Genomic DNA, 16,280 nt, shown 5'->3' with positions numbered 1-16,280 from the left:
CCCCAAGGCTAGTGCCAGGAGCGGGAACAGGACGTACTGGACTGGGCTGACGCACTGGAGGCCTGGTGCGTGGTGCTGGCTTTGGAGGCGCCAGACTGGAGACACGGCTAGTGCGGGGAGCGGGAACAGGATACACTGGGCCGCGGAGGCGCACTGGCGGTCTCGAGCTCAGGACTGGGACCACCCGTACTGGCTGGGTGCCCGCTTCCCCCCGGAAAATGCGGGAAGCTGGCACCGAGCACACCGGCTTGTGGATGCTCGGCCTTGACGCCTTGCGCATCACCCCATAGCACGGGGCCTGACCAGTACCACGCTGCCTCTGGTAAGCACGGGGAGTTGGCTTAGGGCTCAACCCTGGCCCAGCCAAACTACCCGTGTGCCACCCCCAAACATATTTTTGGGGCTGCTTCTCGTAGTGAGTAGACCAAAATGTAGCTGGTACGTGAATGCTCATATTACTTTTATTAGATCATTACACAAAAACAAGAAAACGAATGAACGACAGCTACACAGTTTTGCAGGCTATACACAGCAGTGCAAAAACAACTTCTCACAAAAGACACCATCTCTCTCCTTCTTTTCTCTTCAACGCTCCTGTCTCTCCTTCTCTCCCTTTCAACTCTCCTCTTATCTCTCTCTCCTCTGTCTAGATCTCCAGCCTGCAGTGAGGCATGTCTTGGGCAGAGCCAGCAGAGTTGCTGCTGATAAGGGACCAGTTTGACTGTGCGTTGGCATGTCTGACCAGAGGTCTGGCAGTGAGGCATGTCTTTGACAGAGCCAGCAGAGTTGCTGCTGATAAGGAACCAGTTTGACTGTGTGTTGACGTGTCTGACCAGGGGTCTGGTAGTGAGGCATGTCTTTGACAGCAGAGTTTCTGTTGATAATGGACGAGTATGACTGTGCGTTGGCATGTCTGTAGTTGAGGACTTGGCGGACTGTATGTTCTTTAGGGTTGGGTTTTACTTAGCCCTATGTGCTCTCTCCCAGCTGCTTGTAAGAGCACAGATGACAGACCGGCAGGATTCCAGTTGAGGTTGTTTATTGACGCTGATTCACATAGAGCAGTAACGGCACAGCACAGCACAGCACAGCACAGCACAGCACAGCACAGCACAGCACAGTGTACGGCTTGACAATTGTGTTAACAAAGAGTGTGTGTGGTTCTGATTAGGAGGAAATTAAATTCAATAGTAAATGGAAGGTAAAAGCTTTATACAACCTCCAATTACATAAGCTGTAAATAATATGGCTTCAATTGGTTCTCTGCTGCACAGGGCAATACAACCTAACAGCATGGCTGTGACTTCACTAATGAATGATCAGAGAAGTGAAACTACACAGCACTACTGGGGTGGGTGTAATTTGTGGAACGTTCCAACAGGAATCTGTTCCAAAAACGTTGTAAATAACAAGGTTGCTAACAGACAACACATACAAAGTTGTATAGCGTCAGAATGAGATACCGGGTAAGGAGTGATTTATATTCCGACTTTGCGTTCCGACTTTACATTCCGACATTACATTCAGACTTTACATTCCGACTTTACATTCCGACTTTACATTCCGACTTGTTAATGTCTCTTTATTGGATATATCTAATAGTAATATCTAATAGTGTCTAATAAAGAAGAACAATGTATGTCAAGCATCCATCTGTTTTAAAATTATTGTGTGTGTGTGTGTGTGTGTCTGTGTGTGTGTGTGTGTGTGTGTGTGTGTGGTGTAGTTCCTCTTGATGTCCACTAGGTGTCGGCATAGTTTCAATATTGTTACACCAGGATCACAACGTTTTCATTTTTAGTATATTATATATATATATATATATATATATATATATATACTTTATTTTTCTGCAGTTTTCATTTCACAAATATTTCATCTAGATTTCATGGTTTAAATATCAAATATTTTCATACAGTGTATATATACAGTCCTGGAAAAAATGAAGAGACCAAAATAATCAGTTTCTGTGGTTTTACTATTTATAGGTCTGTGTTTGGGTAAAATTATCTTTTTGGTTTTATTCTTTAAACTACTGACATCTCCTCTCCCAAATTCCAAATAAAAAATTGTTCATTTAGGGCATTTACTTGCAGAAAATGACAACTGGTCAAATTAACATAAATGTTCATGAAATACAAGCTTACTGTAACAAGTGTCGTCATGAATGGACCAAGAAGCAGCAGGTATGTGGATACTCATGTTTTTTAATTTAAAAAAAAGGAGTAAAGTATCTACTGGACAAAACAATAAAGACGACAGCAACAGTCTTGCAGGCACATACAACGCAGTGCAAGGACAACTACCCACAATCCCAAAGAAAAACACACCCTTCTATATAGGACTCCCAATCAAAGGCAACTCAACACACCTGCCTTCAATTGGGAGTCCAATCCCCAACACAAACCCTTAACATACAAAAAACCTGCCACATCCTGACCAAAACTGATACAATACCTCCCTCTGCTGGTCAGGACGTGACACTTACCCAATAACAAAATGATGGATCTTTCTTGTTTTATTTACAAATGCTTGCACACATCATGCCAGAAATGAAGACCTAATGTTCAAAACCTTCAATATAGTATAAAGCCTCAACTTCTGCAACAACAGCAGCTTAAAAGCTATAATGAAACAGCTGATAAGCATTTTTGAATGAACAGATCATTGAAACATTGAGAAATATCTGATTTACTGTAAATTGTGTAAAATAGACCAACCACAGCTGATTCCAATCTCAATCGGAGACATAGCCAGGTGTTGAAGTTCTTTCTATCACATGGACATACACAGTAAAAAGGGGACTCTTTGGATTGATTTTGTTCAGTGTGGATACAGAACAACACAGAGGAGCAGAGAGTGAAAAAATAATGTCTGGAAAAGGGAAAGGAGTAGTTGGACCAGGGAGAGGAGTAGTTGGACCAGGGAGAGGAGTAGTTGGACCAGGGAGAGAAGTAGTTGGACCAGGGAGAGAAGTAGTTGGACCAGGGAGAGGAGTAGTTGGACGAGGGAGAGGAGTAGTTGGACCAGGGAGAGGAGGAGTTGGACCAGGGAGGGGGGTAGTTGGACCAGGGAGAGGAGTAGTTGGACCAGGGAGAGAAGTAGTTGGACGAGGGAGAGGAGTAGTTGGACGAGGGAGAGGAGTAGTTGGACCAGGGAGAGGAGGAGTTGGACCAGGGAGAGGAGGAGTTGGACCAGGGAGAGGAGGAGTTGGACCAGGGAGGGGGGTAGTTGGACCAGGGAGAGGAGTAGTTGGACCAGGGAGAGAAGTAGTTGGACCAGGGAGAGGAGTAGTTGGACCAGGGAGAGGAGTAGCTGGACCAGGGAGAGGAGTAGTTGGACCAGGGAGAGGAGGAGTTGGACCAGGGAGAGGGGTAGTTGGACCAGGGAGAGGAGTAGTTGGACCAGGGAGAGGAGTAGCTGGACAAGGGAGAGGAGTAGTTGGACCAGGGAGAGGAGTAGTTGGACCAGGGAGAGGAGTAGTTGGACCAGGGAGAGGAGTAGTTGGACCAGCCTAATACCATGGACTATCACTGAGAGAGACTGGTGAAAGAGTCCAGTCTAATACCATAGTCTATCACTGAGAGAGACTGGTGAAAGAGTCCAGTCTAATACCATAGTCTATCATTGAGAGAGACTGGTGAAAGAGTCCAGCCTAATCTCAGATGGTCAACCGTGGCTTCCATTATCCAGAATTTTCAACTTTCAATACTTATTTTCCACCATAATTTGCAAATAAATTCATAAAAAATCCTACAATGTGATTTTCTGGATTTTCTTTCTCATTTTGTCTGTCATAGTTGAAGTATGATGAAAATTACAGGCCTCTCTCATCTTTTTAAGTGGGAGAACCTGCACAATTGGTGGCTTACTAAATACTTTTTTTGCCCCACTGTATGTACTTTTCAACACATTTCGAAGGTTTAGCCTTCCTCAAGCTGGTCCCCCTCAGACTCAGAGCACAAAAAAATCAGAGTGAACAGAACACACTGGTTCTGGAGGACGGGATACTTCCTGGTGGGCTCGGACAGTTGATGGTCCTAAATTCATTTGGAGAGGTATATTGAAGAGCATTACTACCATTTCTTGCTTTCTCAAATGTCAACCAAAGCTTAACATACTTTGTAGGGTGTCATTGCTTTTTTAATTATTTTTTTTTACCTTTATTTAACTAGGCAAGTCAGTTAAGAACAAATTCTTATTTTCAATGACGGCTTAGGAACAGTGGGTTAACTGCCTTGTTCAGTGGCAAAACAACAGACTTTTACCTTGTCAGCTCAGGGATTTGATCCTGCAACCTTTCGGTTTTTCTGGCTCAATGCTCTAACCACTAGGCTACCTGCCGCTTCCACTAGTCGACCGTACAACTGCTCCAACTGTAGAAGATTGTTGCTTCCACCGAGGTGAAAAACATCAGTGTTTTTTCAGGGAAACTAAAACTAGCTTCAGGTTATTTTGTGTACAAATGCAACTAGTTATTATTTGTGATTTTTTTATATTCATTTTAACAGATGGTGAACCCAGCTGGGAGTGAAAGAGCAGCAAGGTTTCCTTTCGTCCTTCTTCCAAGTAACTACAGTATGCAGATTTTCATATATGTAAGGATACTGACACACACACACACACACACACACACACACACACACACACACACACACACACACACACACACACACACACACACACACACACACACACACACACACACACACACACACACACACACACACACACACACACACACACACAACTTATCAGGGCAGAATGTGAATTGGGACACTTACCGATCATGTTCCATGGTGAAACAGCTTTGATGGGCTTCAACTCTGGCGCCACAGTCTTCACCCTCTCAATCTTCTGCCAGGCTAGACAGGGTACTGACCTTTAAGCAAAAAGTGATAGATTGAAACATTGTGTGGTCTCTCATATGACATTCATTGAAATCAGAATAATTTCAGATATAAAAGAATGTGATTGATAAACAAAATGTTTTCACTTGTCCAGCTGTCCACCTCCTTGACAATTCCCCATCACAAAAAGCTTAGGTTGAAATTTTGCAATCGAATCACTGAATGATATGTATAGCTAGCAACTAGCTAACGTTAGATGGAAAATGGCTGTTGAAAAATGAAAAATGACTGTACGTAGCTACATCTGTCCAGTTATCTAATAGAAGCTAACTGCTTAACGTTACCATGAATTGTGCATTTCTCTGAATGTTGCACCTCTTGTCTATTGTGTCTTCATTGTACTTCACCTGGTTGGAAAGATACAATAAAATCTCCTTGAGGGATGCCATTAGAGTGCAAGCTTGATAAAAACAGAGAGCTGCAATAACAGTTACAGTAGCTTTCTTGCTAGCTAACTAACGTTAGTTAAATAAAACTGTCTGGCTAGCTTGCTAGCTGACTAGGCAGGCTGAGGTATGTAAGTACAGTAGCTAGCAACGTCAATCTAAAAACAGCTCAAATTCTTTATTCCTATTCAATAAGATGTACTTATATAAAGACTAGTAAACTCAGCAAAAAAAGAAACATCCCTTTTTCAGGACCCTGTCTTTCAAAGAATATTTGTAAAAATCCAAATAACTTCACAGATCTTCATTGTAAAGGGTTTAAACACTGTTTCCCATGCTTGTTCAATGAACCATAAACATTTAATGCACATGCACCTGTGGAATGGTCGTTAAGACACTAACAGCTTACAGACGGTATGCAATTAAGATCACAGTTATGAAAACTTAGGACACTAAAGAGGGCTTTCTACTGACTCTGAAAAACAGTAAAAGAAAGATGCCCAGGGTCCCTGCTCATCTGCGTGAATGTGCCTTAGACATTACGCAAGGAGGCATGAGGACTGCAGATGTGGGCAGGGCAATAAATTGCAATGTCCGTACTCCAAGATCATCCTGACATGACCCTCCATCATGACAATGCCACCAGCCATACTGCTCGTTCTGTGCGTGATTTCCTGCAAGAAAGGCAGATTCCCGGTCGGAATATTATCGCTTTTTTATGAGAAAAATGGCATAAAAATGGATTTTAAACAGCGGTTGACATGCTTCGAAGTACGGTAATGGAATATTTCGAATTTTTTGGTCACGAATTGCGCCATGCTCGTAACCCTGATAAACCATTTTGGATAGTGTCTGGAACGCACGAACAAAACGCCGCTATTTGGATATAACGATGGATTATTTTGGACCAAACCAACATTTGTTATTGAAGTAACAGTCCTGGGAGTGCATTCTGACGAAGACAACAATGGTAATCAAACTTTTGTAATAGTAAATCTGACTTTGGTCAGGGCTAAACTTGGTCGGTGTCTAAATGGCTAGCCGTGATGGCTGGGCTATCTACTGAGAATATTGCAAAATGTGCTTTCACCGAAAAGCTATTTTAAAATCGGACACCTCGATTGCACAAAGGAGTTCTGTATCTATAATTCTTAAAATAATTGTTATGTTTTTTGTGAACGTTTATCGTGAGTAATTTAGTAAATTGTTAGTAAATTCACCGGAAGTTTGCTAGTTCTGAACGTCACATGCTAATGTAAAAAGCTGGTTTTTGATATAAATATGAACTTCATTGAACAAAACATGCATGTATTGTATAACATAATGTCCTAGGATTGTCATCTGATGAAGATCATCAAAGGTTAGTGCTGCATTTAGCTGTCTTCTGGGTTTATGTGACATTATATGCTAGCTTGAAAAATGGGTGTCTGATTATTTCTGGCTTGGTACTCTGCTGACGTAATCTAATGTTTTGCTTTCGTTGTAAAGCCTTTTTGAAATCGGACAGTGTGGTTAGATTAACGAGAGTCTTGTCTTTAAAATGCTGTAAAATAGTCATATGTTTGAGAAATTGAAGTAATAGCATTTCTAAGGTATTTGAAAATCGCGCCACGGGATTCAACTGGCTGTTGCGTAGGTGGGACGAATTCGTCCCGCCTAGCCCAGAGAGGTTAACAGGTCCATGTTTATCAATAATTGGAAGAAGAAATGTCATAAATCCATCAAGTGCAGCATCTAGATGCTCCTCATTAATCACTTCAGACCAACAAATATTTTTAACATCATCCACTTAAGAGTCAAAGCAAAATCATTTGTGTGATGTCTTATATACTATTTTAGGCCCAGCTGTTGGAATTTTGGCTTTCCTGGATATAGCCACTATATTGTGATCACTGCATCCAATGGCTACAGATACAGCTTTAGAACAAAGTTATACAGTATTAGTAGAAATGTGATGATACATGTGGATGATCTTGTTCCTGTAGTGTTTGTAAACACCCTGGTAGGTTGATTAATAACCTGAACCAGATTACAGGCACTGGTTACAGTAAGAAGTTTCCTCTTGAGCGGACAGCTTGATGAAAACCAGTCAATATTCAGGTCCCCAAGAAAGTAGACCTCTCTGTTTACATCACATACACTATCAAGCTTTTCAGATATATTATTTAGATACTGACTGTTAGCACTTGGTGGCCAATAGCAACACCCCAAAAGAAAAGGCTTTAGATGTGCCAAGTGAACCTGCAACCACAACACTTCAATAACACTTGACATAAGATCTTCTCTAAGCATTACAGGGATATGGCTCTGAATATATACAGCAATTCCTCCCCCATAAGCGATCCTATCTCTTCTATAGATGTTATACCCTTGTATTGTTACTGCTGTATCATCAAATGAATTATCTAAGTGAGTCTCAGAAACGGCTAATATATAAATGTTATCTGATGTTAGCAAAATATTGATTTCATGAACCTTATTTCTAAGGCTACATATATTAATATGGGCTATTTTCAGCCCTTTCCTGGGTAGCTTATCAGACATCATATGGAAAATTAGATGGGTCTGAGGGAGAGGAGAAATAGGTTGTTACAGTAAAGTGAATTCAAAGCCTGGTATGTGGGAACCAATACATTTAGTTTTTAAAGCAAGAACGTAAAGCAATTAGTAATTTTTTTGTGTGCAAATATTCAGGATCATCTTTTGCGTACCTTATTGTAGTTCTTGCGTTGCGTACTGCATAGGGTATATTATAGGCTTTCCTATATCACAAAATATTCCCAGGATATTCCTGATTTCCACAAATCAATCCCGTACAAACCCACAAATTGTCAAAGCTAAAATACCTACCTTGCAGGATTAACAATTCTAGTGGGCTCTGCCTATCCAATGGCAGTTCTATTATTTATTGTCCCTAGTCCCTACAGATCTGATAGAATCCGCTCTGCCGTACCACTGAGCTAGTATACAGCTAGGGACTGTTCCTCAAACTCAAGGGTCTTACAGTAGAGTGGGCTATCCCCTAGGTCGAGCTCCTATACTACCTCACCCTGCAACACAGCACCTTCTCAGGATCGTCCAGGCCAGATAGTCGACCTTAGGACACTATGAGTGGACACTCTCTCCTGGGTTGGTTTAGCCCAGAATCACCCCTCATATGACTCCTACCAATGCACTCAGTACCTTTAGTTGGGTCTCAGGTTCCTTCATACCAGCAATTCAGGTTCCCGATGGACAAATTAACCAGATGCTATAAATCCTCAATGAATCCAGTGTGTTTCAGAAACCAGGAGTAAAACGACATGCACTCCTATGACTCTTTGATGACACCGAGTTTCAGAACAATAAAACAAGTTTATTCAAAATTCCAGAAACAGGCATTAAAAAAAACTATCAAAAATCAATATCACCAATCGATGATAAACAAAAATGTACCTTGGATTAAATTGAGAGATGCCTTCAGCGCCCATTACTAAACCCTTATCTAAACCCTTATTAGGGTTTACCAATATAATATATATATATATATTTTGACTATTACAATTTCATGAGAAGCACAGTATTTAATAACAAGAAAAACGGGTTCTTACCTTCTACAATTTATAAAGAGCTTTTTGTCTCCCCCTTCAGGATGCTCAGTCCCTCAGTTGGTGTCTAAAAAACTAACAGCTACTAGAACACTCCTATCAATGAGGTAACCTTTAGGGTTCCTCCTAGAATGTACTAGAACACTCCTATCAATGAGGTAACCTTCAGGGTTCCTCCTAGAATGTACTAGAACACTCCTATCAATGAGGTAACCTTTAGGGTTCCTCCTAGAATGTACTAGAACACTCCTATCAGTGAGGTAACCTTTAGGGTTCCTCCTAGAATGTACTAGAACACTCCTATCAATGAGGTAACCTTCAGGGTTCCTCCTAGAATGTACTAGAACACTCCTATCAATGAGGTAACCTTCAGGGTTCCTCCTAGAATGTACTAGAACACTCCTATCAATGAGGTAACCTTAAGGGTTTGTACTAGAACACTCCTATCAATGAGGTAACCTTTAGGGTTCCTCCTAGAATGTACTAGAACACTTTCAGAATAAAAAAACAAGTATATTAAAAATCTAAATGAATCTGTTCTTCTATTTAGTCAGTGTCAATTCTCCATCAGTGTTCATTCTTCTTTATGCTCCATGTGTGAGTGAAAGTGAAACTTCTTCCTGAGTGTGTGTGTGTGGGTGGAACCTGTGTCCTTTGTCACTAAAATGTCACAGAAAACTGAGCCTCAACCAACTATTCTTGACACAGGAAAGAACCTCAGTCTACCTCTGTACATTACCAAACAGGAAAGAACCTCAGTCTACCTCTGTACATTACCAAACAGGAAAGAACCTCAGTCTACCTCTGTACATTACCAAACAGGAAAGAACCTCAGTCTACCTCTGTACATTACCAAACAGGAAAGAACCTCAGTCTACCTCTGTACATTACCAAACAGGAAAGAACCTCAGTCTACCTCTGTACATTACCAATCATATTTATGTTGCATTTCTTCTTGTGGACATAAATCATTTACGTTTTAGTCCTTCAACTTACATCCAGAAAGACGTAGTGTCAGTTCATTCAACTAATCTTGGCGACCCACAGGAGATTATTACAAATCAACTATATTCTGTCATTATAAGGAACCACTCCTTCTTCAAAATAACTATCTGCAGAATCAGAACCAGGAAGAAAAGACAAGTAGAAGTGAAGAAAGTTGAGCTGATTTCCTGTCCCTCCCTCAGGGACTGATGTCATGAGTGGCTAACAGGCGTAGCGTGAAGTCCCCTGGCAGCCCTAGTCTGATCAGTTCCTCACGGAGCTGGAAACAGAACACACACAGTGATTATCAGGTAGAGCTGAGGAGAAACCTGTCTGATCTGACAGTGACACTGACCTGCTGAAACACCATGTTTCTGATGTAATAATCTGTCAGTGGGATCAGAGAGGACACTTTTATCCTCAGTACAACAACGTATCCTGTGGAAACACAGTTAGTCCACATTATTACAACACACATACACAAATATTTTTTACAAAATTTGAACAAAAGTTAATTTTGTACTTACTAGGCCCACTGTTCTTTGTTGTACTGTCCACAATATGGGTTGTGAGATCGGTGGTTGGGTTTGTACTTAAAGTTGGGGATGCTGTGGTTGCGTATGTACTGAAATTTGTGGGCGTGGTTGGAAGTTCAGGTGCAATCTGTGAGGTTGTGAGGTTTATTGTCAGAGGAGGGGAGGTTGTAGGTTCCTCTGTGGTTGTGAGGTTTATTGTCGGAGGAGGAGAGATTATTGGTTCCTCTGTGGTTGTGAGGTTTATTGTCAGAGGAGGGGAGGTTGTTGGCTCCTCTGTGGTTGTGAGGTTTATTGTCAGAGGAGGGGAGGTTGTTGGCTCCTCTGTGGTTGTGAGGTTTATTGTCAGAGGAGGAGAGGTTGTAGGTTCCTCTGTGGTTGTGAGGTTTATTGTCGGAGGAGGAGAGATTATTGGTTCCTCTGTGGTTGTGAGGTTTATTGTCGGAGGAGGAGAGATTGTTGGTTCCTCTGTGGTCGTGAGGTTTATTGTCAGAGGAGGGGAGGTTATTGGCTCTGTGGTTGTGAGGTTTATTGTCAGAGGAAGAGAGGTTATTGGCTCTGTGGTCGTGAGGTTTATTGTCAGAGGAGGGGAGGTTGTTGGCTCCTCTGTGGTCGTGAGGTTTATTGTCAGAGGAGGGGAGGTTGTAGGTTCCTCTGTGGTCGTGAGGTTTATTGTCAGAGGAAGAGAGGTTATTGGCTCTGTGGTCGTGAGGTTTATTGTCAGAGGAGGAGAGGTTATTGGTTCCTCTGTGGTTGTGAGGTTTATTGTCAGAGGAGGAGAGGTTGTAGGTTCCTCTGTGGTTGTGAGGTTTATTGTCAGAGGAGGGGAGGTTATTGGTTCCTCTGTGGTTGTGAGGTTTATTGTCAGAGGAGGAGAGGTTATTGGTTCCTCTGTGGTTGTGAGGTTTATTGTCAGAGGAGGGGAGGTTATTGGCTCTGTGGTCGTGAGGTTTATTGTCAGAGGAGGAGAGGTTGTAGGTTCCTCTGTGGTTGTGAGGTTTATTGTCAGAGGAGGGGAGGTTGTTGGCTCCTCTGTGGTCGTGAGGTTTATTGTCAGAGGAGGAGAGGTTATTGGCTCCTCTGTGGTTGTGAGGTTTATTGTCAGAGGAGGAGAGATTATTGGCTCTGTGGTTCTGATGGCTGTAGCACAAAGGACAGACAAACAAATAGACAGACAGTCAGAGATGTGTTGATTGGTTGAATGAGTGGTAATTATCTCAAACATGAATTTCAACTGGAATCTGTAAGTAACAGTGAGAAGGGGATCATTAACCTCTTCCTGTAGTGAAACTGTACCCACCGCTTGTGTTTCCAACCCTGACGATCACACAGCGCAGCTCAGAGTGATACTTGGAACTGAGAAGATCAACAGAACAACTGTTACATCGTTCAGATCTTTGTTAACCTGTTATGGCTAGGGGGCAGTATTTTCACGGCTGGATAAAAAACGTACCCGATTTAATCTGGTTACCACTCCTACCCAGTAACTAGAATATGCATATACTTATTACATATGGATAGAAAACACCCTAAAGTTTCTAAAACTGTTTGAATGGTGTCTGTGAGTATAACAGAACTCATTTGGCAGGCAAAAACCTGACAAGGTTTCAGGCAGGAAGTGGCCTGTCTGACAAGGTGTCGTTCTTCTTGTCTCTGTTTATTGAAGAGTGAGGATCTTAGCTGTCCCGTGACACTTCCTACGGCTGCCATAGGGTCTCAGAAGGCGGTAAAAAGCTGAATCGTGGCTTTGCAGGCTCTGGCTGAAAAAAAGTAGCGCGTTTGGGTAGTGGCTGGTTACAGTACTGTGAGACTCAGGCTCGTGCCCGCGTCGACCGAAAGCTTTGTTTACTTTCCTCTGTTTAGCTAAATGGACATTCCCGGTCGGAATATTATCGCTTTTTTACGAGAAAAATGGCATAAAAATTGATTTTAAACAGCGGTTGACATGCTTCGAAGTACGGTAATGGAATATTTAGATTTTTTTTGTCACGAATTGCGCCATGCGCACGACCCTGATTTACCATTTCAGATAGTGTCTGGGACGCACGAACAAAACGCCGCTATTCGGATATAACGATGGATTATTTTGGACCAAACCAACATTTGTTATTGAAGTAGCAGTCCTGGGAGTGCATTCTGACGAAGACAACAAAAGGTAATCAAACTTTTATAATAGTAAACCTGATATTGGTGAGTGCTAAACTTGCCGGGTGTCTAAATAGCTAGCCCGTGATGCCTGGGCTATGTACTTAGAATATTGCAAAATGTGCTTTCACCAAAAAGCTATTTTAAAATAGGACATATCGAGTGCATAGAGGAGTTCTGTATCTATAATTCTTAAAATAATTGTTATGCTTTTTGTGAACGTTTATCGTGAGTAATTTAGTAAATTCTTAGTGAATTCGCCGGAAGTTTAATGTAAAAAGCTGTTTTTTGATATAAATATGAACTTGATTGAACAAAACATGCATGTATTGTATAACATAATGTCCTAGGGTTGTCATCTGATGAAGATCAAAGGTTAGTGCTGCATTTAGCTGTCTTCTGGGTTTTTGTGACATTATATGCTAGCTTGAAAAATGGGTGTCTGATTATTTCTGGCTTGGTACTCTGCTGACATAATCTAATGTTTTGCTTTCGTTGTAAAGCCTTTTTGAAATCGGACAGTGTGGTTAGATAAAGGAGAGTCTTATCTTTAAAATGCTGTAAAATAGTCATATGTTTGAAAAATTGAAGTTTTTGTATTTTTTTGGAATTTGTAATTCGCGCCACGCCTATCATTGGATATTGGAGCAGGTGTTCCGCTAGCGGAACGTCTAGATGTAAGAGGTTATTAAACAGCACTTATTAAAACATTACAAAACCAAACCAACCACATACCATTGGTTTAAAACCTGTTGGGGCTAGGGGGCAGTATTTGCACGGCCGGATAAAAAACGTACCCGATTTAATCTGGTTACTACTCCTGCCCAGTAACTAGAATATGCATATAATTAGTAGATTTGGATAGAAAACTCAAAAGTTTCTAAAATTGTTTGAATGGTGTCTGTGAGTATAACAGAACTCATATGGCAGGCAAAAACCTGAGAAGATTCCATGCAGGAAGTGGAAATCTGATTTGTGGAATCACCTTCAACACTTTGCCTATGAAACACACCGTGAGTTAGGATTCATTGAGCACTTCCTAAGGCTTCCACTAGATGTCAACAGTCTTTACAAAGTGGTTTGAGTCTTCTCCGGTAAAAAGTGACCGAACGAGAGGCCTGGAAAGTTGGTCATAGAGGGAGGGCCATTACTACTATGACGCGGGCGCCCGTGGGTACCCTCTCGTTCCGAAACGTTTAGTAAGACAATGCAATCGTCCGCCTTGAATATTGTTGAAGCTCTGATTGAAAAAGACCCTAAAGATTTATGTTATACAACGTTTGACATGTTTGAACGAATGTAAATAGATATTTTTTGCATATTTGTGATGACAAGTCCCGCACGCCTCGTACATTTTGAGTAGCCTTCGGAACGCGCTAACAAGAAGGAGCTGTTAGGACATAAATTATTAACTTTTTCGAACAAAACTACATTGTTGTGTACCTGGGATTCCTGGAAGTGCCTTCTGATGAAGATAATCAAAGGTAAGGGAATATTTACAATAGTATATTTGATTTTAGATGACTCCAAGATGGCGCTAACCTGTATCGCCTAGCACCTCGTTTATTGCAAAGTGTGATTTCCCAATAAAGTTATTTTTAAATCTGGCAATGCGGTTGCATTCACGAGATGTTAATCTATAATTCTTTGAATGACAATATTATATTCGACCAATGTTTTCGAATAGTAATTTTGTAAATTGTAGCGCTGATTCACCGGAAGCATTTGAGGGAAAATATTTTCTGAACATCACGCGCCGATGTAAAATGCTGTTTTTATATATAAATATGAACTTTATCGAACAAAAAATGCATGTATTGTGTAACATGATGTCCTAGGAGTGTCATCTGATGAAGATTGTCAAATGTTTGTGCTGCATTTAACTGTGTTTTGGGTATTTGTGATGCATGCTAGTTGCTTTGAAAATGGCAGTGTGATTATTTTTGGCAGGGTACTCTCCTAACATAATCTAATGTTTTGCTTTTGCTGTAAAGCCTTTTTGAAATCGGACAACATGGTTCGATTCAGGAGAGGTGTATCTATAAAATGGTGTAAAATAGTCATATGTTTTAGAAATTGAAGTTATAGCATTTATGAGGTATTTGTATTTCGCGCGACGCGATTCCACTGGCTGTTGACTAGGGTGGGACGCAAACGTCCCAGGTTCCCAGACAGGTTAATGAAACACGTCAAAGCCAAACAAACCATATACCATTGAAGGGAAATGCAGGTTAAAACCTAGTCAGTTGCACAACTGAATGCATTCAACTAAAATGTGTCTGAATGTACATTTAACTGATTGTCTTGATAGTAGACTACAGAAAGGATGGATAATACTAGTTAGTTAATCAGGTTAGTCATGCTAGTTAGTTAATCAGGTTAGTCATGCTAGTTAGTTTCAATCAGGTTAGTCATGCTAGTTAATTCATCAGGTTAGTCATGCTAGTTCATTACATCAGGTTAGTCATGCTAGTTAATTCATCAGGTTAGTCATGCTAGTTAATTCATCAGGTTAGCCATGCTAGTTCATTCATCAGGTTAGTCATGCTAGTTAATGAATCAGGTTAGCCATGCTAGTTAATGAATCAGGTTAGCCATGCTAGTTAATTAATCAGGTTAGTCATGCTAGTTAATTAATCAGGTTAGCCATGCTAGTTAATTAATCAGGTTAGCCATGCTAGTTAATTAATCAGGTTAGCCATGCTAGTTAATTAATCAGGTTAGCCATGCTAGTTCATTAATCAGGTTAGCCATGCTAGTTAATTAATCAGGTTAGCCATGCTAGTTAGTTAATCAGGTTAGTCATGCTAGTTAAAACCTGTTGGGGCTACAGGTTAGCAATGAACCCCGAGTCGGGATTGCTAACAAGGCGGAAGTTCAAAACATCAAAAATCTAATAATTTCAATTTCTCAAACAATCAACTATTTTACACAATTTAAAAGATAAACATCTCCTTAATCTAACCACATTGTTCGATTTTCAAAGAGGCTTTACGGCAAAAGCATAAAGTTAGATTATGTTAGGACAGTACATAGCCACAAAAGTACAAACATCCATTTTCAATTCAAGGTCAGGCGTCACCAAAAGCAGAAACCAGCTAGAATTATGTACTAACCTTTGTCAATCTCCATCAGATGACACTCCTAGGACATTATGTTATACAATACATGCATTTTTTGTTCCATCAAGTTCATATTTATATCCAAAAACAGCATTTTACAGTAGCGTGAAATTCAGATTTTTTTCTTCTCTGAAATGCTTCCGGTGAACATAACAAAATTACTATTCGAAAACATTGGTAAATTGTAATATTGTCATTCAAAGAATAATATATTATCATCTCGTAATTGCTACCGAATGGCCAGATCTCAAAATAACTTTACTGGGAAATCACATTTTGCAATAAACGGGGTGTTATGCTAAGAACAATAAGCTATGCTATACAGTTAGCATCATCTAAAATCGATAATAACATTGTAAATATCCCCTTACCTTTGATTATCTCCATCAGAAGGCAGGCATCCCAGGTCCGGAAGGCATCCCAGGTCCGGAACAAATGTGGTTTCTTTTGACAAAGTTCATAATTTATGTCCAAATAACACCAAGTACTTAGCGTTCATTATGCTCCCACAAAACGTGGTGGGGGGAGTGTAAAATCACGCCGGAAAGCTAAAAAAACCTAGTAAATAATCTATTTATGTTCGTTCAAACATGTCAAATGTTGTTTAGCATTA

The 16,280-nt window shown here is 40.8% G+C and overlaps 1 protein-coding gene across 4 annotated transcripts in view; it reads right to left on the bottom strand.

Moving 5' to 3' along the window:
• Positions 1 to 16,280, bottom strand: part of LOC106604032 (uncharacterized) — a 64,523-nt gene that overhangs the window by 31,341 nt on the left and 16,902 nt on the right. For 2 of the 4 annotated variants that reach the window (XR_014392235.1, XM_082974822.1), the window contains exon 1: positions 4,785 to 4,902. The exons of 1 other annotated variant lie outside the window; for it this stretch is intronic. Coding sequence is in view for 2 of the 3 variants with exons in the window: in XM_082974822.1 (XP_082830948.1) it covers positions 4,785 to 4,791 (7 nt within the window). In the remaining variant the exon portion in view is untranslated. Of the gene's footprint in view, positions 1 to 4,784; positions 4,903 to 8,630; positions 10,148 to 10,222; positions 10,306 to 10,394; positions 11,541 to 11,700; positions 11,757 to 16,280 lie in introns of those variants that run through there. One more of the 4 variants, XM_082974821.1, reaches the window with a different exon arrangement.

This window comes from Salmo salar, chromosome 04 (genome assembly GCF_965601325.2).
Source record: "Salmo salar chromosome 04, fSalSal1, whole genome shotgun sequence".
In the NCBI taxonomy this organism is placed as follows: domain Eukaryota; kingdom Metazoa; phylum Chordata; class Actinopteri; order Salmoniformes; family Salmonidae; genus Salmo; species Salmo salar.
This window is presented reverse-complemented; position numbering and strand designations above follow the sequence as displayed.